This window comes from Sus scrofa, chromosome 18 (assembly GCF_000003025.6).
Source record: "Sus scrofa isolate TJ Tabasco breed Duroc chromosome 18, Sscrofa11.1, whole genome shotgun sequence".
Classification (NCBI taxonomy): Eukaryota; Metazoa; Chordata; class Mammalia; order Artiodactyla; family Suidae; genus Sus; species Sus scrofa.
In genome coordinates this window covers 43,207,666-43,231,424 of record NC_010460.4, presented here as the reverse complement: position 1 = coordinate 43,231,424, position 23,759 = coordinate 43,207,666, and the positions used below count along the sequence as shown (strand labels likewise).

At 42.6% G+C, this 23,759-nt stretch overlaps 1 protein-coding gene across 5 annotated transcripts in view; it reads left to right on the top strand.

Moving 5' to 3' along the window:
* CHN2 (chimerin 2) overlaps positions 1–22,239 on the top strand; it is a 300,407-nt gene extending 278,168 nt beyond the window's left edge. For 2 of the 5 annotated variants that reach the window (XM_003484050.4, XM_021078571.1), the window contains exons 8-13: positions 4,464–4,548; positions 8,473–8,646; positions 12,771–12,848; positions 15,192–15,329; positions 16,969–17,074; positions 20,388–22,239. In XM_003484050.4, the coding sequence (XP_003484098.1) occupies positions 4,464–4,548; positions 8,473–8,646; positions 12,771–12,848; positions 15,192–15,329; positions 16,969–17,074; positions 20,388–20,559 (753 nt within the window). In that variant the 3' untranslated portion in view covers positions 20,560–22,239. Of the gene's footprint in view, positions 1–4,463; positions 4,549–8,472; positions 8,647–12,770; positions 12,849–15,191; positions 15,330–16,968; positions 17,075–19,395; positions 19,848–20,387 lie in introns of those variants that run through there. The other 3 variants (XM_021078572.1, XM_021078573.1, XM_021078570.1) reach the window with 3 other exon arrangements.

The following is a 23,759-nucleotide window of genomic DNA, read 5'->3' as shown; positions in this document are numbered from 1 at the left end:
TTTTTTGGATGGTAGTGTCCTAAAGATGTCAATTAAGTCTAACTTTTCTATTGTTTCCTTTAGGATCTCTGTTGCTTTATTGGTTTTCTGTCTAGAGGATCTGTCCATTGGTATGAGTGGGGTATTAAAGTCTCCTACTATGATTGTGTTCCCATCAATTTCTCCCTTCATGTCTGTTAATATTTGTTATATGTATCTGGGTGCTCCTATATTTGGGGCATATATGTTGATGATAGTAACATCCTCTCCTTGGATGGATCCCTTAATCATTAAGTAGTGTCCTTCTTTGTCTTTCTTTATGTCTTTTGTTTTAAAGTCTATTTTGTCTGATAGGAGTATTGCAACTCCTGCTTTCCTGTCATGTCTATTGGCATGAAATATTTTTTCCCACTCCTTCACTTTCAGTCTATATGTGTGCTTTGTCCTAAGGAGAGTTTCTTGTAGGCAGCAGATTGAAGGTGTTTGCTTTTTATCCACTCAGCCACTCTGTGTCTTTTGATTAGAGCATTCAGTCCATTGACATTTAAGGTGATAATTGATAGATGATTACTTATTGCCATTTTAAACCTCATGTTCCAGTTGATTCTATGGTTCTCCATTCTTCCTTTTTTTGGTTGGATGGTCTCCAATTATTTTCTGCTTGAGTATTTTTTTTTCATTTTTCGCAATTGCAATGTTTGGTTTTGCCATCTTTTATTTTTAAAAAGTCCTCCCAGGGCCCACTCATATCTCCCTGGAGCTATCTTGTTGCTCTGCAGGACATCACAGCCAAACTTCTTAACAAATTTTCCTAAACATTTCTCCACTTCCATGCTTCCATTTATCCTTCAGTTCTCTCGAGTACAACTTCTGCCCTTGCCTTGACAATCCAAAGACACTGCTCTTTCCCAGGTTTCCAGTTACTTCTCTACATCTGAATCAAAATTCAGCCTTCATTTAATTGGATTTCTTTCCAGCATTCAACCTGGTTGGCCACTCCTTCCCTAAACATGCTTCACCTCTTAGCCTCTTAAATGCTTTACTCTCTTGGTTCTCTCCAATGTTGGAACACTGAGGCTTGGAATTAGGCTCTATTTTCTTTATTGTCTACTCTCTGTCTCTAATAGTTTTTTTGGTTGTTTTTTTTTTTAATACAACAACATGTAAAAAAGATCATACACCGCAACCAGGTGGGATTCATCCCGGGTTCACAAGACGGTTCAACATATGCAAATCAATCAACGTCATACACCACATTAACAAAAGAAAGGTAAAAAATCACATGATCATCTCAATAGATGCAGAAAAAGCATTTGACAAAGTCCAACATCCATTCATGATAAAAACTCTTACCAAAGTGGGTACAGAGGGAACATACCTTAACGCAATAAAAGCCATTTATGACAAACCCACAGCAAATATAATACTCAATGGAGAAAAGCTGAAAGCCTTCCCACTAAAACCTGGACTAAGACAAGGACGCTTACTCTCACCTCTGTTATTCAACATAGTACTTTTTTTTAATCTATTCATACAGTGTTTAAATACCATTTATTAGGATGGTCAAATATATACCTCCAGCCCCCACTCCTCTGAGATACTGAATTGCGTGTGACTTTCTGCCTGACCCTAACACTTGGAACCTCAGCAACATTTAACCTTAAAGTGCTCAAAGCTGAATTCTTCTCTTTCTCCCAAAAGCATGTCTTCCATATCTCAATGAATGGCATCGCTATCCACCTGACAAATGGCATCACTGTCCACTCCTCACTCCTGTCTAGGAGTCATTCTTGATTCCTTTCTTTGTCAAAGACCCACATTTATTCTGCTATCAAGTCCTTTCAATTCTCTCTTCAAAATATATCTCAAATTCACCCACTCCCCATCTCTACCTCCAGCATCCTGGTCTTGGCCTCTATTGTTTCTCAACTAGAAACTACTATCTACTTCTTGAATCTTTCTTACTATTACGAGTCTCTTAATGTTTCTTATTATTGCAAGTCTCCTTTCCATTTTCAGCACTGTGGTCAGAACATCTTTTTTAAAACATCATCTTCCTACTTAAAGGCCTTCAGGAACTTCCTATTGGACCTCAGTTACAACCAAATCCACACTCGTTAATAAAGGCTTCAAGGCCCTGTCCTGCCTTCTCCCTCATCCCAATGCTTCTCTCCCTCCCTCTGGAGCTTTGGCCATCCTGGCCTTCTAGTTCCTCTGTCACACCAAGCTCTTTTGCTCCTGCAGAGCCCCCGTAGATTCCTTCCACCTGCAGTGCTCCCCCGAGTGTCCACACCAGACTGGCCCCTTCTCTTCCTTCAAGCAGCCTCAAGGTCACCTTTCAAAAGAGGACTTTCTGACCATCGTGGACAACAGCAGGGCCTTTCTTGAATCTCTCTAGTGGAAGCCTCATTTCTTCTTTTATAGCCCTTTTCACATCTTTTTTTTTTAATTGCTTTTTTTAAAAGATATTTTAATGATCATGTGATTTCCACGGTATATTAACAATCAACTTTGTTGCCATCATTAACCAGCAGTTCCTTTCAAGCATTTCCAGTAAAATATTAAGAAACCTTTGATTGTTAAATCTGTAAAATGTTCAGCTTTCAATAGGACACTTTACTGAGAAATTCTTTCAGTGCTACACTTCAGCTGAGTAGGCCTCCCAGTGAATCACGGCATTTTGGCTCCAAGACGCAAGCGCGCCCTCGGACGGATTCTCTGCCTTCCAACAAAGGGGTGCTTTGTCATATCTTAGTGTCCTTTCCTTGCAGCATGATTCTCCATTTTAGTAAAAACAATTCTGACAGGTTTTTAGTGGTGGTGTGTTTTTTTTTTTTTTCCATCATGTTTCAAAGCAGAAATAGTATAATGGGGCGCTTTGCATGTGATAAACTGAAAAGACCAAAAGACGATGATAACTTAGTTTTATTGCCTAGAAACCATGGTCAGAAGTTGGTCTTTTTTGACTGGTTAATTGCATACTTTCTCTGTCTTGATAAATCTGTGAGCGCCCTTAGGAGGGAACCGAGTCTGCATCATGTGTCAGCTTTTGTATACTCAATTCCTGGCATAGCTAAATAAATGAAGAACTCAAAGTGGTGCTGTTTTTTCCTTAAGCTGGGCTTTGTCGAGCATCTTCCCAAATTGTGAGCACCGCTGTCATCCTGCCTAAACAGGCCTCTACAGGCCTCCCAGCCTCTTAAAAAAAATACTGTCCGCATGTCTTTTGCTAATGGAAGTTTAAAATTTGGAACATCCTTATATGAGCCACCCAGTCTCATAATATTTGAATTTCGTAAAAATTCAAAACCTCTTTGCATAGATTTATATGCCCTCAAATAGACAGCCTGCGATGGTTTCTGGCTTACCACAACCACAGTTGCTTTCCAGGAATCCCCTAGCTTTGCTTCATGAAGTCCAGTGGTGCCAGAGAACATGTTATTTTGTTTGGTTTTTGTTTTCAGTTGTGATTTAATACATGGCCCTGTCTCAGGAGGGCCTGTACCTGAATAGAGATAAGACCATCCTTACTCCATGATGTTCAGAATATTTCACAAATAACTTGGACACCAGCAAATGAGGCTGGCACCTTAGCCATTCAGAAGGCCAAGGCTGTGCTTCGACTCATGCAGCCATAGGCCACACAGGGGCATGGTTAGTGCAGACACCTCTCTGGGGAAGGTCCATCTATAGACCCTATTAGTAGCTTCCATGTTCACCTAATTCCCTCTTTTAAAAATGCCTTTTCTGGGGAGTTCCCATTGTGGCTCAGCAGCAATGAACCCAGCTAGAGTCCGTGAACACATGGGTTCAGTCCCTGGCCTTGCTCAGTGGGTTAAGGACCCGGCGTTGCCGTGAGCTGTGGTATAGGGCAAAGATGTGGCTCAGATTTGGCATTTCTGTGGCTGTGGTATAGGCCAGCAGCTGCAGCTCTGATTCAACCCCGAGCCTGGGAACTTCTATATGCTGCAGGTCCAGCCCTAAAAAGACGACAGATAATAATAAAATGCCTTTTCTGGAAGTGGCTTAAGGCCTTGGAACCTTTGATTTATCCCCTAATCATATCTTACTTATCCCTACCTGGATATTCTGGAGATAGGGCAACTTTGGTCAAAAGGCCACAGTAACTGAACTTGCTTAGCTAAATGCAGGTTATAGCCACCAGCTCAGGCCTTGTTTGGTGCACCAAGAGCCTCATTCCTTAGCTGATGGTGTGGCCCTATAAGCGTCCTGTTTCCCCATGTTCCTTTCTAGCTCTGGTTCACGGCCTGGAGGATCAGTAGAGAATTTTTAAAAAGCAAAGCACTTCTGTTTTCTCCAGGTCTGCTTGCAAATTGGCCTCACTGGAAAGAAAAAGCCCAGTGAAGGAAGCTGACTCCCTCTCAGGCTTTGGTTTCTCAACGTCATCTATTTGTTTCATGTCCAAGGCCACCTGCTTCTGAGTGACTGAATTTTCTGACAGTTTTCTTCTTTTGGGCTCCTAGGTCCACACGTTCCGAGGCCCGCACTGGTGTGAATACTGTGCCAACTTCATGTGGGGCCTCATTGCCCAAGGGGTCCGGTGCTCAGGTACGCATGGAACTTTCTTTATCTTTTTCCATTTACACAAAGTGCCACAAGGTTGAGCTGGAGGGGTTCTCTCCAGAGCTGGGAAACAAGCCCAGCATCACTCCAAGCTGGGAAACTCATCTAATTCAGGAGTCTAACTTTCTGGAAGATTCATGGCATCTCTGTGCTGAATGGAGAGACTGTTCTAGATGGTGCTAGAATGAGAAGGAATATCTCATGTTTGTACAAGAAAAGAAAAATATGCAAGTGCGTGTATTTTCTTGGGCACCTTCCTGACACCCCAAATAGGCAGTTGTCCTGAAAAGAAAAAGAAATCAATTCCAGTGGAATCACACAGATGGAAAAGCCAGATTGCTTTCCCATCCCCACTTTACTATGAATAAGTAGGGCTCAAAATCATAATATTAGTGAATACTTACCACATCCCAGGCACTGAGCTAAGCCCTTCCTGTTTATCATGCCATTTAGCCTCACCAGCAATCCTTGGGGAGGACATACTTATTCTCCCCATTGATTAGATGAGGAAACTGAGGCTTGTTGATCACTGTTAATTGCTCTTGGCCACACAGTAAGTGATGGAACATTGAGTTGACTCCAGAGCCCATGCCAGTGTTTTTCTGCCATCAGATTAGCAGTGAAAATATACACCTTGGTTTTGATATCACATCTTTTGAAAGCGCCTTGAAACCCTAGGTGTTTTTCCACCTAGAACTGGAGGCACACACCCATTGCTCATAGCACACAACACATCTTATTAAGATGCATTGAACAAAACAGCAGAGAATTGCCAAATTAATGTGTAACCAGCTTCCTAATTCATCATGCCGCACTTTTTCTGGCAAGCAGTTCTGGCCGGGAGCAAGAACGGCCTCCTGTGATGCATTGATTGGGTTTCCACACCAACAGCATGATTGATTTCTTCCTTGCCAGTGTATGATTTTAAAAAATAATTCTTATGAAGCAGTTAAAATAAAATAACCTCTAACACTACATTAAGATGATCTATTTCCCCATCCTGCCCATTTTGGTTCATCAGGTCATGGGACCTTAAATCCATTCTCTGCCCGGAAAGGGCTATTTCGGCTTCTACTGTGAGGATGCAGCAGTCACGGGTGGCGATACCTGGATGCTTGCAGGAAACGCTCATGTCATGTTGGTTAACGCTACCCACCCCCATCCCAGATGATGAGACACGCAGTAAACATGGGGTTGGAGGCGGCCTCCCCAGAAACGTCCCAGATACCCTGGGTTACCGCAAAAGGCTTAGGTACCAAGAGTTACAAAGCATTCCACAGCTCAACCACTGAGCAGAGAGGTAGAATATCCGAATTACTCTGTGGTCATTAATTCAACTTGGCCAGATTATACCTACCAAAAATATCCCTAATTGCTGGTCTTATCCAATTTCAGCTGGAAATTGGTCCAAAGTCAATATTATGAGAACAAAACTCTGGGATTCAGTTTGGCTGTGAACAGCGACTTTCTCTGGGATAAAGGGGCTTGGTTTTTTTTTTTTTTTTTTTCTGTGTTTTTTTTTTTAAAAAAATAAAACAGACTCTAAGGCTGTAATGTTTCTGTTCTCCAGTGGCCACTCCTTAGCCTCACACTTCCTGTGAGCAGCAGGAAAACTGATCATTAAATATTAAGACGAGCCATTATTACCTCTCACCTCTCCAGATTTTACACATTTTAGATGTTTTTAAAATTAACTAGACTTTATAGCATATAGAATTGTTAGTTTGCAAGAACTGAATATATTTGTTATAAAGCATCTTTATTTTAATAAAACATTCATATTTAACTCGACATAAACACACCGTTGCTTCAGACCTGAAAAAGCAGTTTATAAGGAGATTGAAAATGGAATGATCATAGAATCCAGCAATTTCGCTTCTGGGTGTATACCCGTAAGAACTGAAGGGAGCACCTGAACAGGAATTTGTACACCAGGCTTATAGCAGCATTGTTCACAAGAGCCAAAAGATGTAGAAACAACCCAAGAATCCGTCAGTGGATGAATGGATAAACAAAACAGCTATACATGTACAATGAAATATTACGGCAAATGGAATGCTCTTTGGGAAATGATCCTGGCTACAATACAAATGAACCTTAAGGACATTAAACGATGTGAAATAAGCCCATCACAAAAGGACAAATACTGTATGAGGTGTCTCGAGCGGTCATACTCCTAGATGCTGAAGGTAGAATGTGGTTACCAGGGGCCGAGGGGAAGAGGGTCTGGGGAATTATTGTTTAATGGGTACAGAGTTTCCCTTTTGGAAGACAAAAAATGGTTTGGAGATGGATGGTAGGAATGGTTGTATTCAGTGTTTTAAGGTACTTAATGCCACTGAACGGTACACTTGAAAATGGTTAAAATGGTGATTTTATGTATATTTTATCACAATCTTAAAAATTATTTTAAATGAAGTTTGTAAGAATTCACAACTGGTAAAAAAAAATTACTAATGAAATAACTTAAGATATCTGGGCAGGTATCCCTCTATTTTTCTATCGCCATATTTGCAGTCCTTCTATTTAATATTCGTGTAGTACTTGCCACACTTCAGTCTTTACATATATTATTTGATCCTCACAAGAACCTAGGTGCTGATATCATCCAGACAAGAAAACCAGCCATTCTCTTTAGTTCAGTTCACCGACATTTACATTCACCAAATAGATCTATCAGATGTCGCTGAAGTTTACTTGAGCTTTGTAGAATTTCTCACGATGATAATGTAAGGTCATTAGAACTGGTTTGGGGAATTCTCTGGTGGCCTCACCGTTAAGGACTAGTTTTGTTGAGGCAGACAGACCTCAGCCAGTAAACATTATGTGAAAATCATGTAACGATTCTCAAAAATCATTTTTTATGATTTTACAAATGTTTAGATCCTCTCAAATCCTTGGGATGGTTGTGCTTTTTTTTTTAAGCAACTGATTGCAATGTTCATTATCTTGTGTATGTATATGTCTATAAGTATAAAATGATATTGGCATTATTCTTTACACCTAGAAAAACAATCAGCGTTGGAAGGTACTTGGGACAGACACCAAATCAACTGTGAACATCTTCGGCATTAAATTTTTATTCTTCAGAATGTACACTGTGCCTTGTTATTGTTAGAGAAATTCCATCAGTGGATACCAACTGCTAATAAGGCTTTTAATGTGTTCATTGAACTTAAAAGCACCTTTCCAGCTTTGGAGCTTGATATGAGCTTTATAAATAATTAATCTCCTCTTCATATTACATGGCATTGTTCCAGATTGTAAACTCTCGGGCACTCCCACCTGTGTCCATTCGGACAGTGTTTCCACTCACAGGTGTCAAAATAAGGCAAGTAGAAAGGCAAATGGCCAACCCAAACTGCCCAACAAGGGGGACAGGAATGGAAAGTATGGGCAACTCACCGGGAAAACACAAGAGTATGCCACTGGTGGTGGGTCTCCCAAACCAAAGATCAGAGGTTCCTACAGACAGAGTAACCTTATCAGAAGAGGAGAGGGAAACAACCTAGCAAAAGTCCTGGGTGCCCTTATGAGCGTGATTTGCTCTGGGAAGCCAAACCCCAAAGCCCTCTTATGGACCCAAAGGGTCCAGTCCCAAAAGGGTGGGGGGAGGGACACAGCAACCTAGTTAATTACTGAAACTGTCTCAGCGAGATGTCCTATTCCTGTGGCCCAACGACAGAGAAGGCTTACTGAGAAAAATGGACTTTTATAAGTTTTGTGAGTAAAGAGAGATTTTAAACTCACCTTGTGGACAATATCCCCTCTAAATAGGGGATGGCTGTTCAGACAGACAGAGACAGCAAACCCTGCCGGTGTTTTCATTTTTATTTCTGGTAACATGTCATTTGTGCTGACCTTCGACAAAAGGGCCAGGCAAGGCTAATGTGGTTTCTTTGTTTACAGACTGTGGGTTGAACGTACACAAACAGTGTTCCAAGCACGTTCCCAACGACTGCCAGCCTGATCTCAAGAGGATCAAGAAGGTGTACTGCTGTGACCTCACGACACTGGTGAAGGCTCACAACACGCAGAGACCCATGGTGGTAGACATATGCATTCGGGAAATTGAAGCAAGAGGTTCGGGAAAGACTCCTTATGAGAGTGATTTTATTTTTACTGTTTATTTTTACTGTTGTCAGGGAGACTTTCTTCTAATTGTTAAATTGACTCTCCACTATTGATCTTGAGGAAATGGTCTGCCAGGACACACACACACACACACACACACACACGGTCCAACCCACTACATCAATTTATTTTTGTACATAAACCATGCCTGTGTGCATTTAACACATGCTTGTTAAACACTTATTATATGTTACACACTGAGGATATAAACGTCATATTTTTTACCTTCAAGAAATTCATTCCATAATAGGCAGAATTAGGGCAGGGCAAATAAGTCAGCTTCAGGTGCATGTATCCAAACACCATGGAGGAATTCCTATCGTGGCTCAGTGGTAACGACCCTGACTAGGATCCATGACGACGAGGGTTTGATCCCTGGTCTCGCTCAGGGGGTTAAGGATCCTCTGTTGCCCTGAGCTATGGTGTAGGTCACAGATGTGGCTCAGATCCCTCATTGCTGTGGCTGTGGTAGAGGCCAGTTTGACTCCTAGCCTGGGAATTCCATATGCCACGAGCATGGCCCTAAAAAAAAAAAAAAAATGGAGTCACAGAGGAAGACATTTTTCTTATCTGAGCTGAGTTCAGGAAGAGTTTATGGTATTGGTGAGGTTTGAGTCAAGTCTTAAAAGTTTCTAGTAAATAAGAATTTGTTGGTCAACACATATATTTTCTACCATACAGAAATTCACTCCTGGTGTTGACTCTGTTTATTCCAAAGAGGAGAGTTAAAAATTGAAATGATCTAGTCATTGAAAATTGAGAAGGCAAGGAAGACAGAAACTTCAAAGAAAGTTGTATTAGGCTTGAGCCATCTTTCCTTTGTTTGTGCTTTGTTTTGGCCACTTTTTCAGTATCAAAATGTTCCACGATGTGGTGAATAGCGTCTGTTGGGGAGAACGTGGATTGTTGGATGTAATTTGGTAATTGAAAGGGCTTTTTACCATGGCTGCCACGTACATACCCTTGCCACTATAGTTGATATGCAGTATTATATCCACCTTGGCTTAATATATTCTACAGGTGTTTAATGCATTCGCCAACTATCCCATTCTTTCCAAACAAAACAAAAGGAGACATCATAGCTTGTTGTCCCAAACCTTTTAGAGACAGGAAATGATTTCCCCCTTCCATGCAGGATGAAAACTCTAGCTATTCTGTTCCCTTAAGACTCACTCATTTCATCTCAGATGGCAAGAAATGCCTCCTGCCTTTTCCCTGCAGTGGCTGTCAGAGCTGGGTGAGGCTGCTGATGCAAGGCTGAGCTGGGTAAGAAGTGAGGAGGATGCCCTGACTCTGGGAGCATAGCTCTGGGACCTCCTGTTTGGAGGACTCTGTGATTTGGGGTCAGATCATCAGCCTGTCCAGAGCCTGCAATCAGGACTCCGGAGAAGTGGGTCACCCCATAGCGCTCCTCATCAGAGACTATTAATCATTCAGGCTGAGTTTTGCTACTATGTCGAATGGGTTCATGGGGAGCACAGCACTAAGCATGTCTAGAACAGCAGCCGGAATGGCACAAGTTAGGAATCTAGGCCAGGAGAGTCACAGCAAAGGGACTGGAGCTACGGGCATTAGAGGCCAGTGTGTGTGAGCAGAACTGGAGAAAGGGCTGGAGGAAACTCGTGTGACCCCCCATTCCCAGCTTCGTTGCCACCACTGCCAACATCATTCCCCATCTTCCATCCATAGCAACTCCTCATTGTTCTCCAAATGTTCTTTATGGACAGCTGTTTCTGCCTAATGTGGTAGAGTGAGAAGATCAGCAACTTGAAGGTAGATTCCAAACCATTTCTCATGCTGGTTTGGGTTAGTTACTTACTCGATTTCAATGTCTAGTTCCTCACCTTTCACGTGAACAGAATCCGTTGTACCTCATAAGGTGGTTGTGAGGGTTAAAATGAGTTGATCCGTATAAATGACCTAGTACAGGGCCCAACGTATAGGACTCAACCCTAACTCCACCTCCAAATCTGTGTGTCTGACCAATGGACCTCACCCATATGTTTCAGTGCTGTCACAGAGACCCCAAATAACAGTGTCTTCAACAAGATAGAAATCTCTCTCTCTCTCCAGCAGCCGTCCAGGGCTGGTGGAGCAGCTCCCCAGGGGCAGGAACCCAGGCCCTGCAATTTGTTACCCTTGTTAATTGAGAGCCGCCCTCATCTGCATAATCCCAGAAGGCCAGCTCCATCTCATCTGCATTCCAACCTAGAGCAAAGGGGCACGCTCTTCTCTTCAAGTCCATGACCCAGGCGCTTCTGCTGTCTTCACACTGGCCAGGATTTCATGGCCTCTGCAATGGGTGGTGTTCTGAAAACCAAAGGTTTCATCACAACCAAAGAAGGGGAGAACTAACACCGGAAGGGGAGCTGGTACCTTCTGCCAACTCTGGCAAACTCCAACTCATTCTTTGTGACTTTCTTCAAGCTCCTCAGTAAGACCTTCCCACAGCCTCTATCAGAAGGCAGGGCCAGTTTCATGGCACTGTATGCTTACGTGTACCGCCAACCGGAACAGGATGACACCAGGTCTCATCTCGTGGGTCAATTCACTTGATCAATACTGGCACCTTAAACAACTGTACTGAGATGAATTCTGACGCTGAGTGGGGTACAATGGGAGGGGAAGCTGGGGTCAGCTGTCTCCGATGGTCACAGGAAGGGGGGCAGTATTTATGTCATCTCTGATGCAGACTTAATGCTGACTCTTATATACTGGATAGTATACATGAAAAACAGGGACATTTATTAGTTATCAGGAGTTTGCCAGCATATACTGTAGCAGCAGTAGAAGCTATTTATTTGCATATTTATTATTGTTGTAGCTCTAGCTTCCTAGTAGCTAGTTTTTGACAAGATCTGAAATTTTATCCTCCATCCCTTCTGATATATTTTAGGAGGTAGCTAGACCTTAGGACATATCTTAACACATCAATAAGATTTAGCAGCAGAAGCTACATCTTTTTCTTAGTCTAAATATACAGTGATCAAGTTTCCAGAATTGGAGTTTCAATTGTGGCTCAGCAGATTAAGAACCCAGCGTTTCTGTGAGAATTCAGGTTTGATCCCTGGCCTCCATCAGTGGGTTAAGGATCCGAGGTCGCAGATACAGCCTGGATCCAATGTTGCTGTGGCTGTGGTGTAGGCCAGCAGCTGCAGCTCCAATTCAACCCCTAGCCTGGGAACTTCCATGTGCCACATGTGTGGCCATTAAAAAAAAGTTTCCTGAATCTTCATTAGAATTTTCCTGCATCTGTTTATATGATCATTTATTTGAATGTAGAACAATTAAACCAGCCATGTTTAATGAAACATTTAACATGTTATATTTATGATTAAATACATAAGGCTATAAATTTGGAATAGTTCTAATAAAATCAGAATAATATGTACCCCACACATACATACTTGTATTGTGTGCCTAGCACAGTGCTGGACACAGTATGGTACCTAGATTAAGATGATGCTGGGGAGAAAGCAGGTTGCTATAGTGAAATCGCCTTCAACAGTCAGAAGAACAAAGGAAGCAGGAGACCATGGTTGATGAGAATTTGTTTTTGTTTTTTGTCTTTTTTAGGGTCATACTCATGGCATATGGAAATTCCCAGGCTAGGGGTTGAATCAGAGCTGAAGCCACCAGCCTACGCCACAGCCACAGAAACTCAGGATCTGAGCTGAGTCTTTGACCTACACCACAGCTCATGGCATGCCAGATCCTTAACCCACTAATCCAGGCCAGGGATTGAACCTGTGTCTTCATGGCTACTTGTTGAGTTCATTATCACTGAGCCATGACAGGAACTCCAAGAATCTTAAACATGGGTTCACTTTGCAAAGCCAGGCAGGAGGAAGACCAGATCGCTGAAGTCTCCATTGCAAGCAAATAAAGACAGAAACCGAGATGGACAATTTCAAGTTCTGCCATGGCAGTGTGTGATATATTAGAGTACTGACGATATTTGCTCATTTCCTGATAGTACACAGTGTAGACAGGAACTTAGATTCTTTTTTAGATGTTTTGGGAAGCTGAAGTCTATCTTTCTCTCTCTCTCTTTTTTTTTTTTTTTTAAACAGGATTAAAATCAGAAGGCCTTTATAGAGTCTCTGGATTCACTGAACACATCGAAGATGTCAAAATGGCATTTGACAGAGGTAGGCTCGCATTTTCTTGAGTGTCAAGTGACTTATCCTGAGCATCTTCTGTTTTGGAACCAGATTTTGTTCGTAGTGGGAATGGGGTTTTAGAGCTACTGAGAGCTGTGCTTTAGGAAGCCAAGGAGCAACAGTTTACAAATGCTGTTCTCTCCTTCTCTAGGGAAAGTGGTTTTTTTGTTTGTTTGTTTGTTTGTTTGTTTTTAAGCCATGGACAGTTGACCACTTGGGGAAGTGAGTTTAAACTACTACTTGAATGAGCAGACAGCATTTGGTGCTATGGAGAGTCTTGACTTGGTTGCCCAGCATCTATGGTCAGTCCATATGGCATCAGGGTGCCTCCTGCATCCTGTGTCTCAGGATTCCACTGATTCCTCTCCTTTTCCCACTTCTCCAAAGAATAGAGCTTGGGGTTGGGAGTACCCTCAGCACTGAAGCAGGGGAAGCGGGTAGAAGTTTAGGAGGTGACTGCTTGTGCTCTCTATGTCTGTGATATATGTCCTCTAGGCCATATTCCTAGGTCAGATATCAGGAGCCAAATTGGGAACTTATTCAAAATACAGATCACCAGTGCCCCCCTCATGCAAGAATCTGAGCGAGTCCAAGAATCAGTTTTCTGTTGAATGTTCGAAATAATTCTGGTACCACCAGTCAAGAGATGGAACCTCTAGCTTACTAGATAGGACCTCCCCAGCTCTGTCAAGTAGTAGACAAGGTCTCTGAAGATCTAGCTGCCCTATCTGTTCAGGCTCATAGTCAGTTCCTCCTCTCTGTGTAGTTGGTACCCCAGCAATACTGAAACACACCCTATCTCTTTTCAAGAACAAGCCCCTGGGCTTGCTCTGTCCATCTAGAATATGTTCCCACCTCTGCCTTACCCATTAATCAGGCGTCAGCTCAAGTCTTTCCTCTTTCATGACTCCTTCCCAGTCACCCCAAGCGGACATGAGAACTCCATTTCCTTTTCCACCGTCCCCTCCCCATTTCCACACGTCTCAGAATAGCGATCTTCCCATTTCCTCCCTATCATGGAGCTGCATGCCTGACTCCCAGTCTAACTAGAGTTATTAGAAGGGAGTACAGTTGACCTTCTGAATTTGCGGTTCCATATCTATAGAGTCAACCAATCATGGATCAAAAATACTTGTTTTAATTCCAGAAAGTTGCAAAAAGCAAAATTTGAATTTGCCACATGCTGGCAACTATTTCTGTAGCATTATGTTATGTTACATTGTATTAACATTATTCACATAACACTTACTTTGTATTAGGTATTGTAAATAATCTAGAGATGATTTAAAGTATAGTGGGTGATATGCATAGGTTATATGCAAATGTTAAAGCATTTTACACAAGAGATTTGAGCATCCATGGATTTGAGTATCCGTGTGGTGGGAAGTTCCTAAAAGCAACCCCCTACAGATACTGAGGGACAACTGTATGTCTTTTCTTCTTTGATTCCCTAGGGCCTAACAGTGCCTGGCACATGGTAGAGTCTCAATAAATGTTTGTTAAATTTGTAAATAATGGGACCATATGGTGTATCTGCTTGCACTTAACTGTTTTCTGTATATTAGGAGCATTTTTCATCATCAGAACCAACTTTGCTGAAGCATTTTTTTTCTTTCTTTCAAGTCTCTATATAAAAGAAAATGCTAATAGTCCCTGTATGATTGAGACATTTTTTATCCAAAAAAATGTATAGACTGTGACAATTAGATTGGACCGATATGTACTAAGAGTAAAACAAAAGGTCAAAAAATGTCTTCAAAATGATTGTAAATATCAAGGGTAGTACAAATAGTAATGTAAAAATATAACATGATCTATACATGAGGGTAAGTTAGTTTCCCAGAATAAAGTCTTAGGGACTAATGCAGTGAAAAGAAACTTCAGTAAGCCTGAAACAGACATAGAACCTAAAAAATTCAGCCATTATTTTATACAGGTGATCTTCAAATCCAGGTCCAAAGAATACTGTATGAGAGCTTCTCGATTTTTAAATTTTCAAATTAGATTGTTATTCTATTATGAACTTTTGTGTCTAGAATGTAAATGACTGTGCTAGATTTCTATTTAGCAACTTACCGGAGGCTGGGACCCAAAGAACTCTTTTAAGTCTATTTCACTACTCTTTTGGCTGCACTTATCCTCAGACCCAAAATCCCTCTCACCAAACTTCTTTTTGTTCCTTCTTGCATCTCAGTGTTACTAGAAGCCAGAGCAGTCAGCTGAGACTTATAAGGGAGCATTCATTGTCGGGGCTTTTTTTTCTTTCTGGGCAGGCTTTAACTTGGTGAAATGAGGTCCTAATTAGCAACTGGATCATTGATTGTTTTTCAGACGGTGAAAAGGCAGATATATCTGCCAGCATCTATCCAGACATAAACATCATCACTGGAGCCCTTAAACTGTACTTCAGAGACTTACCCATTCCTGTCATCACCTATGATACCTATTCTAAATTTATAGAAGCAGCAAGTAAGTATGAACTAATTTTTTTCTGGCACCAAATTTTTAAGTGCCGTGCTTTGGACTTCAAGAAAATTAAAGCTTGGACCTGTTGAAATTATTGCCTGAGGACCTCCCTGCCAAGTAAGGGCACAATGGTACAGTTAACAGAAAACCAGGCATAGTCCATCCACCAGCTGAATCAAACCAGCACTAAGCCAACCCCATTGGGCAGAAGCTGGGTGCCAGGCAGTTCTGCCTCTCACCATCATTTCGTGTATGCTGGGAACTAGTATAGTCAGGCCTGCTTTGTTATATGCTGAAAGCAGAATGTTTCTGTAGTAAACATCCGATGTTCCTCAGTGGGGACTCTGGATTCATTCCTTTCATATATTAGGCAGAATCCCACTGCTAATCAATTCAAGGCGTACCCCAAGTTTTGCACATTGATGCTGTTCAAAATTAGTAATATGCCGAGAGTAGACAGTGTCAAGTACTAACTAAGAACTCTCACCAATTGTCTCCTAGTTTAGTCTTCTCATCTACCTGATGAGGCAGATACTCTAATCCCATTTTACGGAGGAGGAAAGCTGGGCTCAGAGACCTGAGCTCACAAGTCTAGGGATGGAATGTCAGCATTGGTCTTCCATCAAGCCATAGGTGGCACTTAGGGTTTGGCACTTGAGTCACAGCTGTCAAGAGAGAGGACCATTGTGTGTGTGTGTGTGTGTGTGTGTGTGTGTGTGTTTGGGGGTAGGTGGTTGCTCTCTCTACACTTTGTTCAAGAACATAGGAAGGGGAGATTCAGCTGCTAGAATGCACACTTTGAGGAAGTTTTTATTTTAAAAAATATAATCTTTTAAGGAATGTGTTGGTAAATATAGTACCAACAGTATATAGTAATGAGATGCCTGATGGGGAGAGATGTGGGCAGGCTGGGGTTAGTGCAAAGTACACTTCCCAGATGAGCTGTGGCCCTATTCCGTGGTAAGAGCATTCTTTCCTGGGTCCTGATGGTCTTGAAGGAGAAGGTTCTAGTAGCAGGGTACCTTCTGCCCCGGAAGGGGCGACTAGGAGAGCTTTCTTGAGTGGCTGCCAATGCCTATCAGAGTCCTAAAAAGCAGAAGCAGGCATGCTTCCTCCCATTGTTAATGTGCCTAGTATCTACTTCCTAACCTGGACACCACGCTGGGGTTAACCACGCCAACATTTGGGTGAAAAGTGCCATCAGTGGCTTTGCATTGTAAAGTATATTCAGTTATGGAAGCCCGCCAGGGAAAGACTTAGTCAACAACTTCAAGAGAATAGTCCCAAGTGTGGTCCAGTTTAAATGAAAGCTGGTGATAGTTACCTAGCAAATCCAGCATTCAGAAGATGGGCAAAGCCCAGTCTGTGCATTGACACCAGGAAGCACCTATAGGGCTTCAGATTCCTGGAGGGCAAGGACCAGGTGCAGCCTCCTGCCACAAGGCCATTCATGCTCAATATGCACATGGTTCCCAGCCTCAAACCCTTTCTGGAATAAGGCAAGACACAAATCAATTGATTGCTTTAAGCAAAATGTTATTAGACTTCTGCTTCATCTATGGCTGGAACAAACCAAACTTCTTGTCACTTCTCTGAAAACTTTGAGCACTGTGCTAACACTCACTATGTGTGAACTCCACAGAAATCTCCAATGTGGATGAGAGGCTGGAAGCAGTCCATGAGGTGCTGATGCTGCTGCCACCTGCCCACTATGAGACCCTCCGCTACCTAATGATCCACCTCAAGAAGTAAGCTGACACCTCCTTGATACGGCCTCTGCAAACCCTATCTGTCCTGGGCACATGATGCATTAGGAAAAGTTTACACCCTCCCCAACTTGTTAGTGGACAGACAACCCCCCCACCCCCCGCTTCCCTTTAAAGTGGATAAGGCTGCCTTCTCCAGGCCAGCCCCATTCATAACTGCTGGCAGACTCACTCTGAGGCAGGGGCTGCTTCATGCACTTTAGATGTGAGATCTCTACGGGGTAGCTACTCTTTAGGGTCTCCTGTTACAGATGATATTGGTGGAGCTTAGGGAGGTTAAATGACTGATGCAAAGAGGTGAGGTAAAGCCAGGATTAAAGCCCGGTCTGATCCTAGCCCACACTCTGTCTTAACCATTTGCCTGCATCTTCTTCCCACATGCATCTTGGACTCTGTGTTCTATTCTTCTTCTGCTCACTCACAGTCCCAGACTCTTCCTTTGAGCAAGAACATTCTCACCCTGACTTCTGTTTTCCTTGATATATTAATTACCTATCACTGAGTGACAGATTGCCCCCAAACTTCATGGCATTTACTTTTGCACAGCCTCTGTGATCAGGAATCCAGGTGTGGCTTCACTGGGTACCCCTGGCTCAAGGTTTATGACAAGGTTGCAAATTAAACTGACAGCTCGACTATACCCTCATCTGAAGGCTCGAGTGGGAGGATCATCCACTTCCAAGTTCACTCACACAGTCTTGGGGCAGGATTCAATCCCTCAGAGGCTCTTAGACCCGAGGCCTCACTCTCTTGCTGGCTGTTCTCATGGGGACCACCCTCAGTTCCCTGCCATAAGGGTCTCCCTGTAGGCAGCTTCCCAAATGGCAGCTGACTTCCACTACAGCAAACAAGCAGGAGCACCCGAGATGAAAGTCAGTGTCTATAACCTCATCTCAGAAGTGATAGCCTATGGCTTTTGCTTTACTCTCTGTACTAGAAGCAAGTCACTAGGTCCAGCCCATGCTCTACAGGAAGGAGTTACAGGAGGGAGGCAGGGATCACTGGAGGCCATCTCTGACCCAGAGGGCTACACACTGGGTCACCTGTGCTTGAGCATGTGAGACAGATGGAGATGGCTGTTTAAGGGACACTAAAGCCTCTGGTCCCAGACTCTTTTACCCAAACCATGGCTCTCTCTTCTTCACCACACTCACATAATGAGGTCAATGATTTGGTTTTTGAGATGTTGGAGGAATAGGGCATTTCTGTGTGCTTTCCTCTGTGTTTTTGGAAGACGCATTGCTACAACCCATTCTTAGATAAAAATAAACCAAAAAATGTCAATGCTGACCAATTTACAGATCCATGCAGTAAGTGAAATGAAGCAAGTTAAAAATGCCATAGAAACACTAAGGCATTGAGGTTTTTATTTTTCTACATTATAAGACATATAAACACTGGTACTCATATTCAAGGGGATCAGAGACATAACATTTAGCTCAGAAGAGTCCCATTTTGATTAATTTATTGAATTTAAGAGTACAAGTGCTTTTTGGATAAAAAATAGACTTGAGGAGTTCTCACTATGGTACAGTAGGTTAATGATCCAGCTTGTCTCTGTGGCATTTCTAGTTTAATCCCCCTCCCCCAGTGCAGTGGGTTAAGGTGTTGCCACTGCTGTGGCATAGGTCACAACTGCAGCTCCAATCTGATCCCTAGCCCGGGAACTCCACATGCTGTGAGGCAGCCAAAATAGAAGAAAAAATGGACTTGAATGTCAGCCTGGCTTTTAATTAGCTATAAGTTATTTCTTTCAGTGTCTAATTGTTCTACTTTGAAAGGCAAAGTATTATTATCAGCAAAAATGCTGACATGTCTCAGTTGAATCTTCAAATGCCAATTATTTAGTATTTTGACCATGGAGGGTTCGCTGGTCATCGAGTTTGGTTGGGTGTGGTTCTTGGCTTAATAGGGAGATGTCAGCAGTTTGAAAATGAAGAGTGTCCTCTCTCTTGCTTCCCTTTTAGCTTTGCAATGTGAAAATAAGGCACGCTGAATTGACCTTCCTATAATAATGCTAAGTGGCCATTCTTAATTAGCGTCAAGGGAATAGACACTAAGGAATTGCTTCCTGTGTAAAACCTAAACATATGTGAATCCTATCTTGCTCTGTTTTTGGAGAATGTAATCCCTTTTAGATCTCCTATGAACATCCTAAAATCTAAATTCCTTAAAGCAAGAATCTGAGCGATCATAATTTTTATTTCACTAGGAAGGTATTAAGCCAAATTTGAAGTTTGAACTCGTCCTTAAAGGCTTTGCCATTCTTATCTGGATGCTGAAATGATGATTTTCAATTCCAGCCATAATTACTGCTCCAGACTTCATCCTGTGGGAACTAGAAATAATATTCAACTGTTTTCCCGTTTGGCCACATTCCAGCCATTCCCCCATCCTGTGATGATGACTTGGCTGTTCCTAAACTTGTGGCAGCCCCAGCCTCCATGTGACCTTTCTCCTCAAGCACTAGCCCTGCCAGCAGACAGGGAATCTGCCCTCAGTTCCCAGCTCACCAGCATGCTGATGAGTAGACCACGACACCAGGGGAAGAAAGACATCCATGCAAGCCTAGACTAAACTCTGTATGCGCTATGGACCACCTAATAATCTACCACCCCCTCAAACCAACAGTCCCCCAATGAGAGTTCCATGTTTATGTAGTAAGAAGGACTGATTTTTATAACTTTAAAAACTGTGGGAGTTCCTGCTGCGGTGCAATGGGATCGGCAGCTTCTCTGTAGCACCAGGATGCAAGTTCCATCCCCAGCCTGGCAAAGTGGGTTAAAGGATCTGGCTTTGCCACAGTTTAAGGCATAACTGTGGCTCAGATCTGATCACTGGCCTGGGAACTCCATGTACCCTGGGGCAGCAAAAAATAAGGAAAGCAAAAACCAAAACTCTGGGTCATGGAGATGCCTGGTGGCTTAGCAGGTTAAGGATCCAGCATTGTCACTGCTGTGGCACGGGTTCCATCCCTGGTCTGGGAACCACCCTGGCCTGGGAACTTCCACATACCAAGGATGAGGCCAAAAAAATTAAAATATAAAAATAAAAAGTGTGTCTGTACCAGATTCACCTAATGGTTCAACTTCTACTGGCTGAAAGCAATGTCAGCGATCTCAATTTTAAAAAAATTAGAAAATTACCTTTTAGAACATACAGTAATTCCGGTTCTCAATTTTCTTTTACAAATTCCTGAACCATAGATGTTCTCGGGGGCCTTTGTACATAATGTGTATATGCACACCTGCCCTCGAGTCTGTATAATGTCGCGGTGTATGTGTTTGTCTTGCAGGGTGACTCTGAATGAAAAGGACAATTTCATGAATGCTGAAAACCTGGGGATCGTGTTCGGGCCCACCTTGATGAGGCCCCCCGAGGACAGCACCCTCACCACCCTCCACGACATGCGGTACCAAAAGCTAATTGTGCAGATTTTAATAGAAAACGAAGATGTTTTGTTCTAATCCACCAGCAAAATGAGCCCAACCGCCACAGCCCCATCTAGGTTGATAAGGCTCAAGAAATAAAAACATTTCTTATACTTGCTTTGTTTTCCAAACAAGTGACAGAATTTCCTGGACCGCAGTGGATTGCCAAGTTGGCTACTGTGTCTCGTAGACACTGCCTCCCCCGCCCCCACCCCCTCCCCACCCCCCACGGGAGAACAGCAAGGATGAGGGTGAGAAGCAGCCCTCACCTCGGGTCTTTGCCGTGCCTCCTCGGATGTCTGTCTGTTTTGCTGGAAGAGTGATTAATAAATCTTTCTTTAACTTATTAAAAAACAACATAGACCTTTAAACGTCAGTCTTATCAGTAATAAAAGGGAACTTAATTCATAGAGGTACTTGAGACAGTTATACATTTTCCACTTACAAAGAGAAGACAATTCTATATGTTAAATGTTAAATGAAACTTATATTGTAAAATGTATTTTTATTTTAGCTGCAAGAATGTTACTTTATTTTAGCAAATAGAACTCAATGCAGTGCATTGATTATTACCCTGTGTCCCTTGTCCTGCCTTCTTGCTGTGGTCCCTGAAAAAAGTTTACCATGAATGCAGTATTATCTTGACATACCTCTGTCCTTATCAGTGCTTCGCAATGAAATTTCACTCCCACCTGTGTCCCTGCTTTTGATAGTTTTTGCTGTTAAGCACTGGCATTTTGCTATCGTACGGTATATATTTCTAGCAATTGTAGGATGATCCGAAACATCCACGAGTTTTCTTTCCATAAAAATTTTGTGAAATCCCAAAGTATGTTTCAGAATTGGTCATAGTCTTTCCACGTGATGTGTGTACACCACAGACCATGCCGAATGTGGTCATTTTACATAAAATGACTTAGGAACACTGGTTCTATCTGGGCCGCGTCCAAAAATTCGCACTTTTCTTCTTTGCTTTTTAGGCAAGCACTCTGAATTCATCATGTTAAGGGCAAGTTGCATTTTTGCCACATTTCTGTGTTCGTGAAAAGTGAATCTGCAGAATAGTTACTGATTTTTTTTTGTTTGTTTTATAAACAAGCGTTTTTAAAAGTAAGAATGAATAGGTTGGGTTTTTTACAAACATTTGTTCCTCCTTGATAAAAGTAGTTCTGATGGATAATAATTTAATACGATTTGATTACTATAGTTCTATCTTATTGGTTATATTTAATCTTAGCATGAGCTTTTCACGCCAAGATTTCTATATTTTGTAACATAGGTAAAATATTTAAAACATCAAAAACTGTAAATCTAAATTTTCTTCTCCTAAATCCAACTACAATGTCTTTTCCTCTGATTGTCTGAAGTGATTCATGTCATTACTCACTAGTCTTGCTTTGGAGTGACCAGAAGAGAATTACTGTGTGATAAGTGAGCTGGGGGGGGGGGGGCAGTGCAGTGTCATCCTGGAAAGTCCCAAGGGCTATGTGATGGAATCTGTTGGCACTCGGGGAGGGGGGGGTGGTCACAGTGGTTCTGCTTGGTCCCTGCTATTATCTGTCCTCCCAACTGTACAGATTTGTTTGTTGTAGCTACGTATTTCTTGAAACTGTCAAAAAATTATCTGGAAATGGTTTTATTTTGTGAAGTGAACAATACTTTGTAATTTATGATAGTGTACATGGAAGGAAAAGCATTAAATGTATTAAATTCTTCTGTCTGTCATTTTGGAAGAAGACATGAAGGAAATTGATGTTGGGGGTAGATGGGACAGAATATTCAAAACATTGCTCCCAGATGGAATTTAGGCAAAAAAGTTTCCATCCTATTGAAACACGATGAGAAAACAAACATTCCATGGAGTTCCCACCTCCAGCTTCCACCTGGGGAGCCTGCTTATGATTAAAAGTCCAATACCCCACCTTTCCTTTCTTTAGGACCCATTGCATTTATGGCCTTCATTAAGAGATGGGGTGTTTAGAGCACATCACCCTGGGCCACTTGCAGGAGGGCAGAACAAGAGTTTTGGAGCAAAGTTCCCATGTGATACAGCAGGTTAAGAATCCAGTATTGTCTCTGAGGCAGCACGGGTTCAGTCCCTGGCCTGGGAAATGCCACATGCTGGAGGGCCCTCCCCCCCCCAAAAAAAGGGAGTTTTGGAGCCAGAAAGACTCAAGTTTGAATACCAGATCTGCCTGGCATTGGCCATGTGTAACCTTGGGAATGGGTTTACTCACCTGAAAAACTGGGGGAAATATTTGGACTGGGACACCTTAGATGAAATGATGATCTAAAGTAATTAGTAACAGTTATTTCTTCTTATTGTCATTATTTTAAGAATGATGACTTAGGAGGGGAAAGGATATAATGAGAAGTGGAAAGGAAGATATATGAGGGAAAAAAAGGATTTATCCCAGGTTAAATACAAGTCGAAGAAATCATAGGGGTATTATTATAACAGGGCTCTACAGTGTGTAATGAGGTTCATTTGACTCCTTTTCTCGAATGTGATTACAACACCTGATCCCTCTACCTTGCTTTAGTCTGAAGCCCGCTCACTCGCACCTATCTTCCCCGCCATCTGGCAGCCTGGCATGGCTCTTCTTACCTGGCTTGAAATTCCTGCCATTGGAATAATGCCAGTCGTTAGACCCAAACGGAGGCAGCGCTGTTCCCAGCACTCACTGTTAAATTGTCCACAGGTGGGTAGGGAGGGCTGGGACAAGAACAGAGTAGGTGAGGGAAGATTCTGTTTCCTCCCATTAGCATAAGTGGGGCACCCAGTCCCCAAGCTTGGAAGGCGGCTGGTGCAGAGATCAAGGATTTTCTTCCAGCACCGGGAAGGGATGAGGGAGGGGAGATTTGGGGAGCTGAGGAAGGTAACATACCGCACAGGTGTGTTGCCTAGGCTGTCCCCTCTCCAGCTGAAAACCCAACTTAGGTAGCTTAAAAATTCCCAATATCCATCAATCTCCAAATTTACAGTCAATCTTTTGAACTTAATGTAGTGCTCATTACTTTTCAACAATTTTTTTTTTTTTTTTGTCTTTTTGCCATTTCTAGGGCCACTCCCGTGGCATATGGAGGTTCCCAGGCTAGGGGTCGAATCGGAGCTGTAGCCTCTGGCCTGCGCCAGAACCACAGCAACGTGGGATCTGAGCCGCGTCTGCAACCTACACCACAGCTCACGGCAACGCCGGATCGTTAACCCACTGAGCAAGGGCAGGGACCGAACC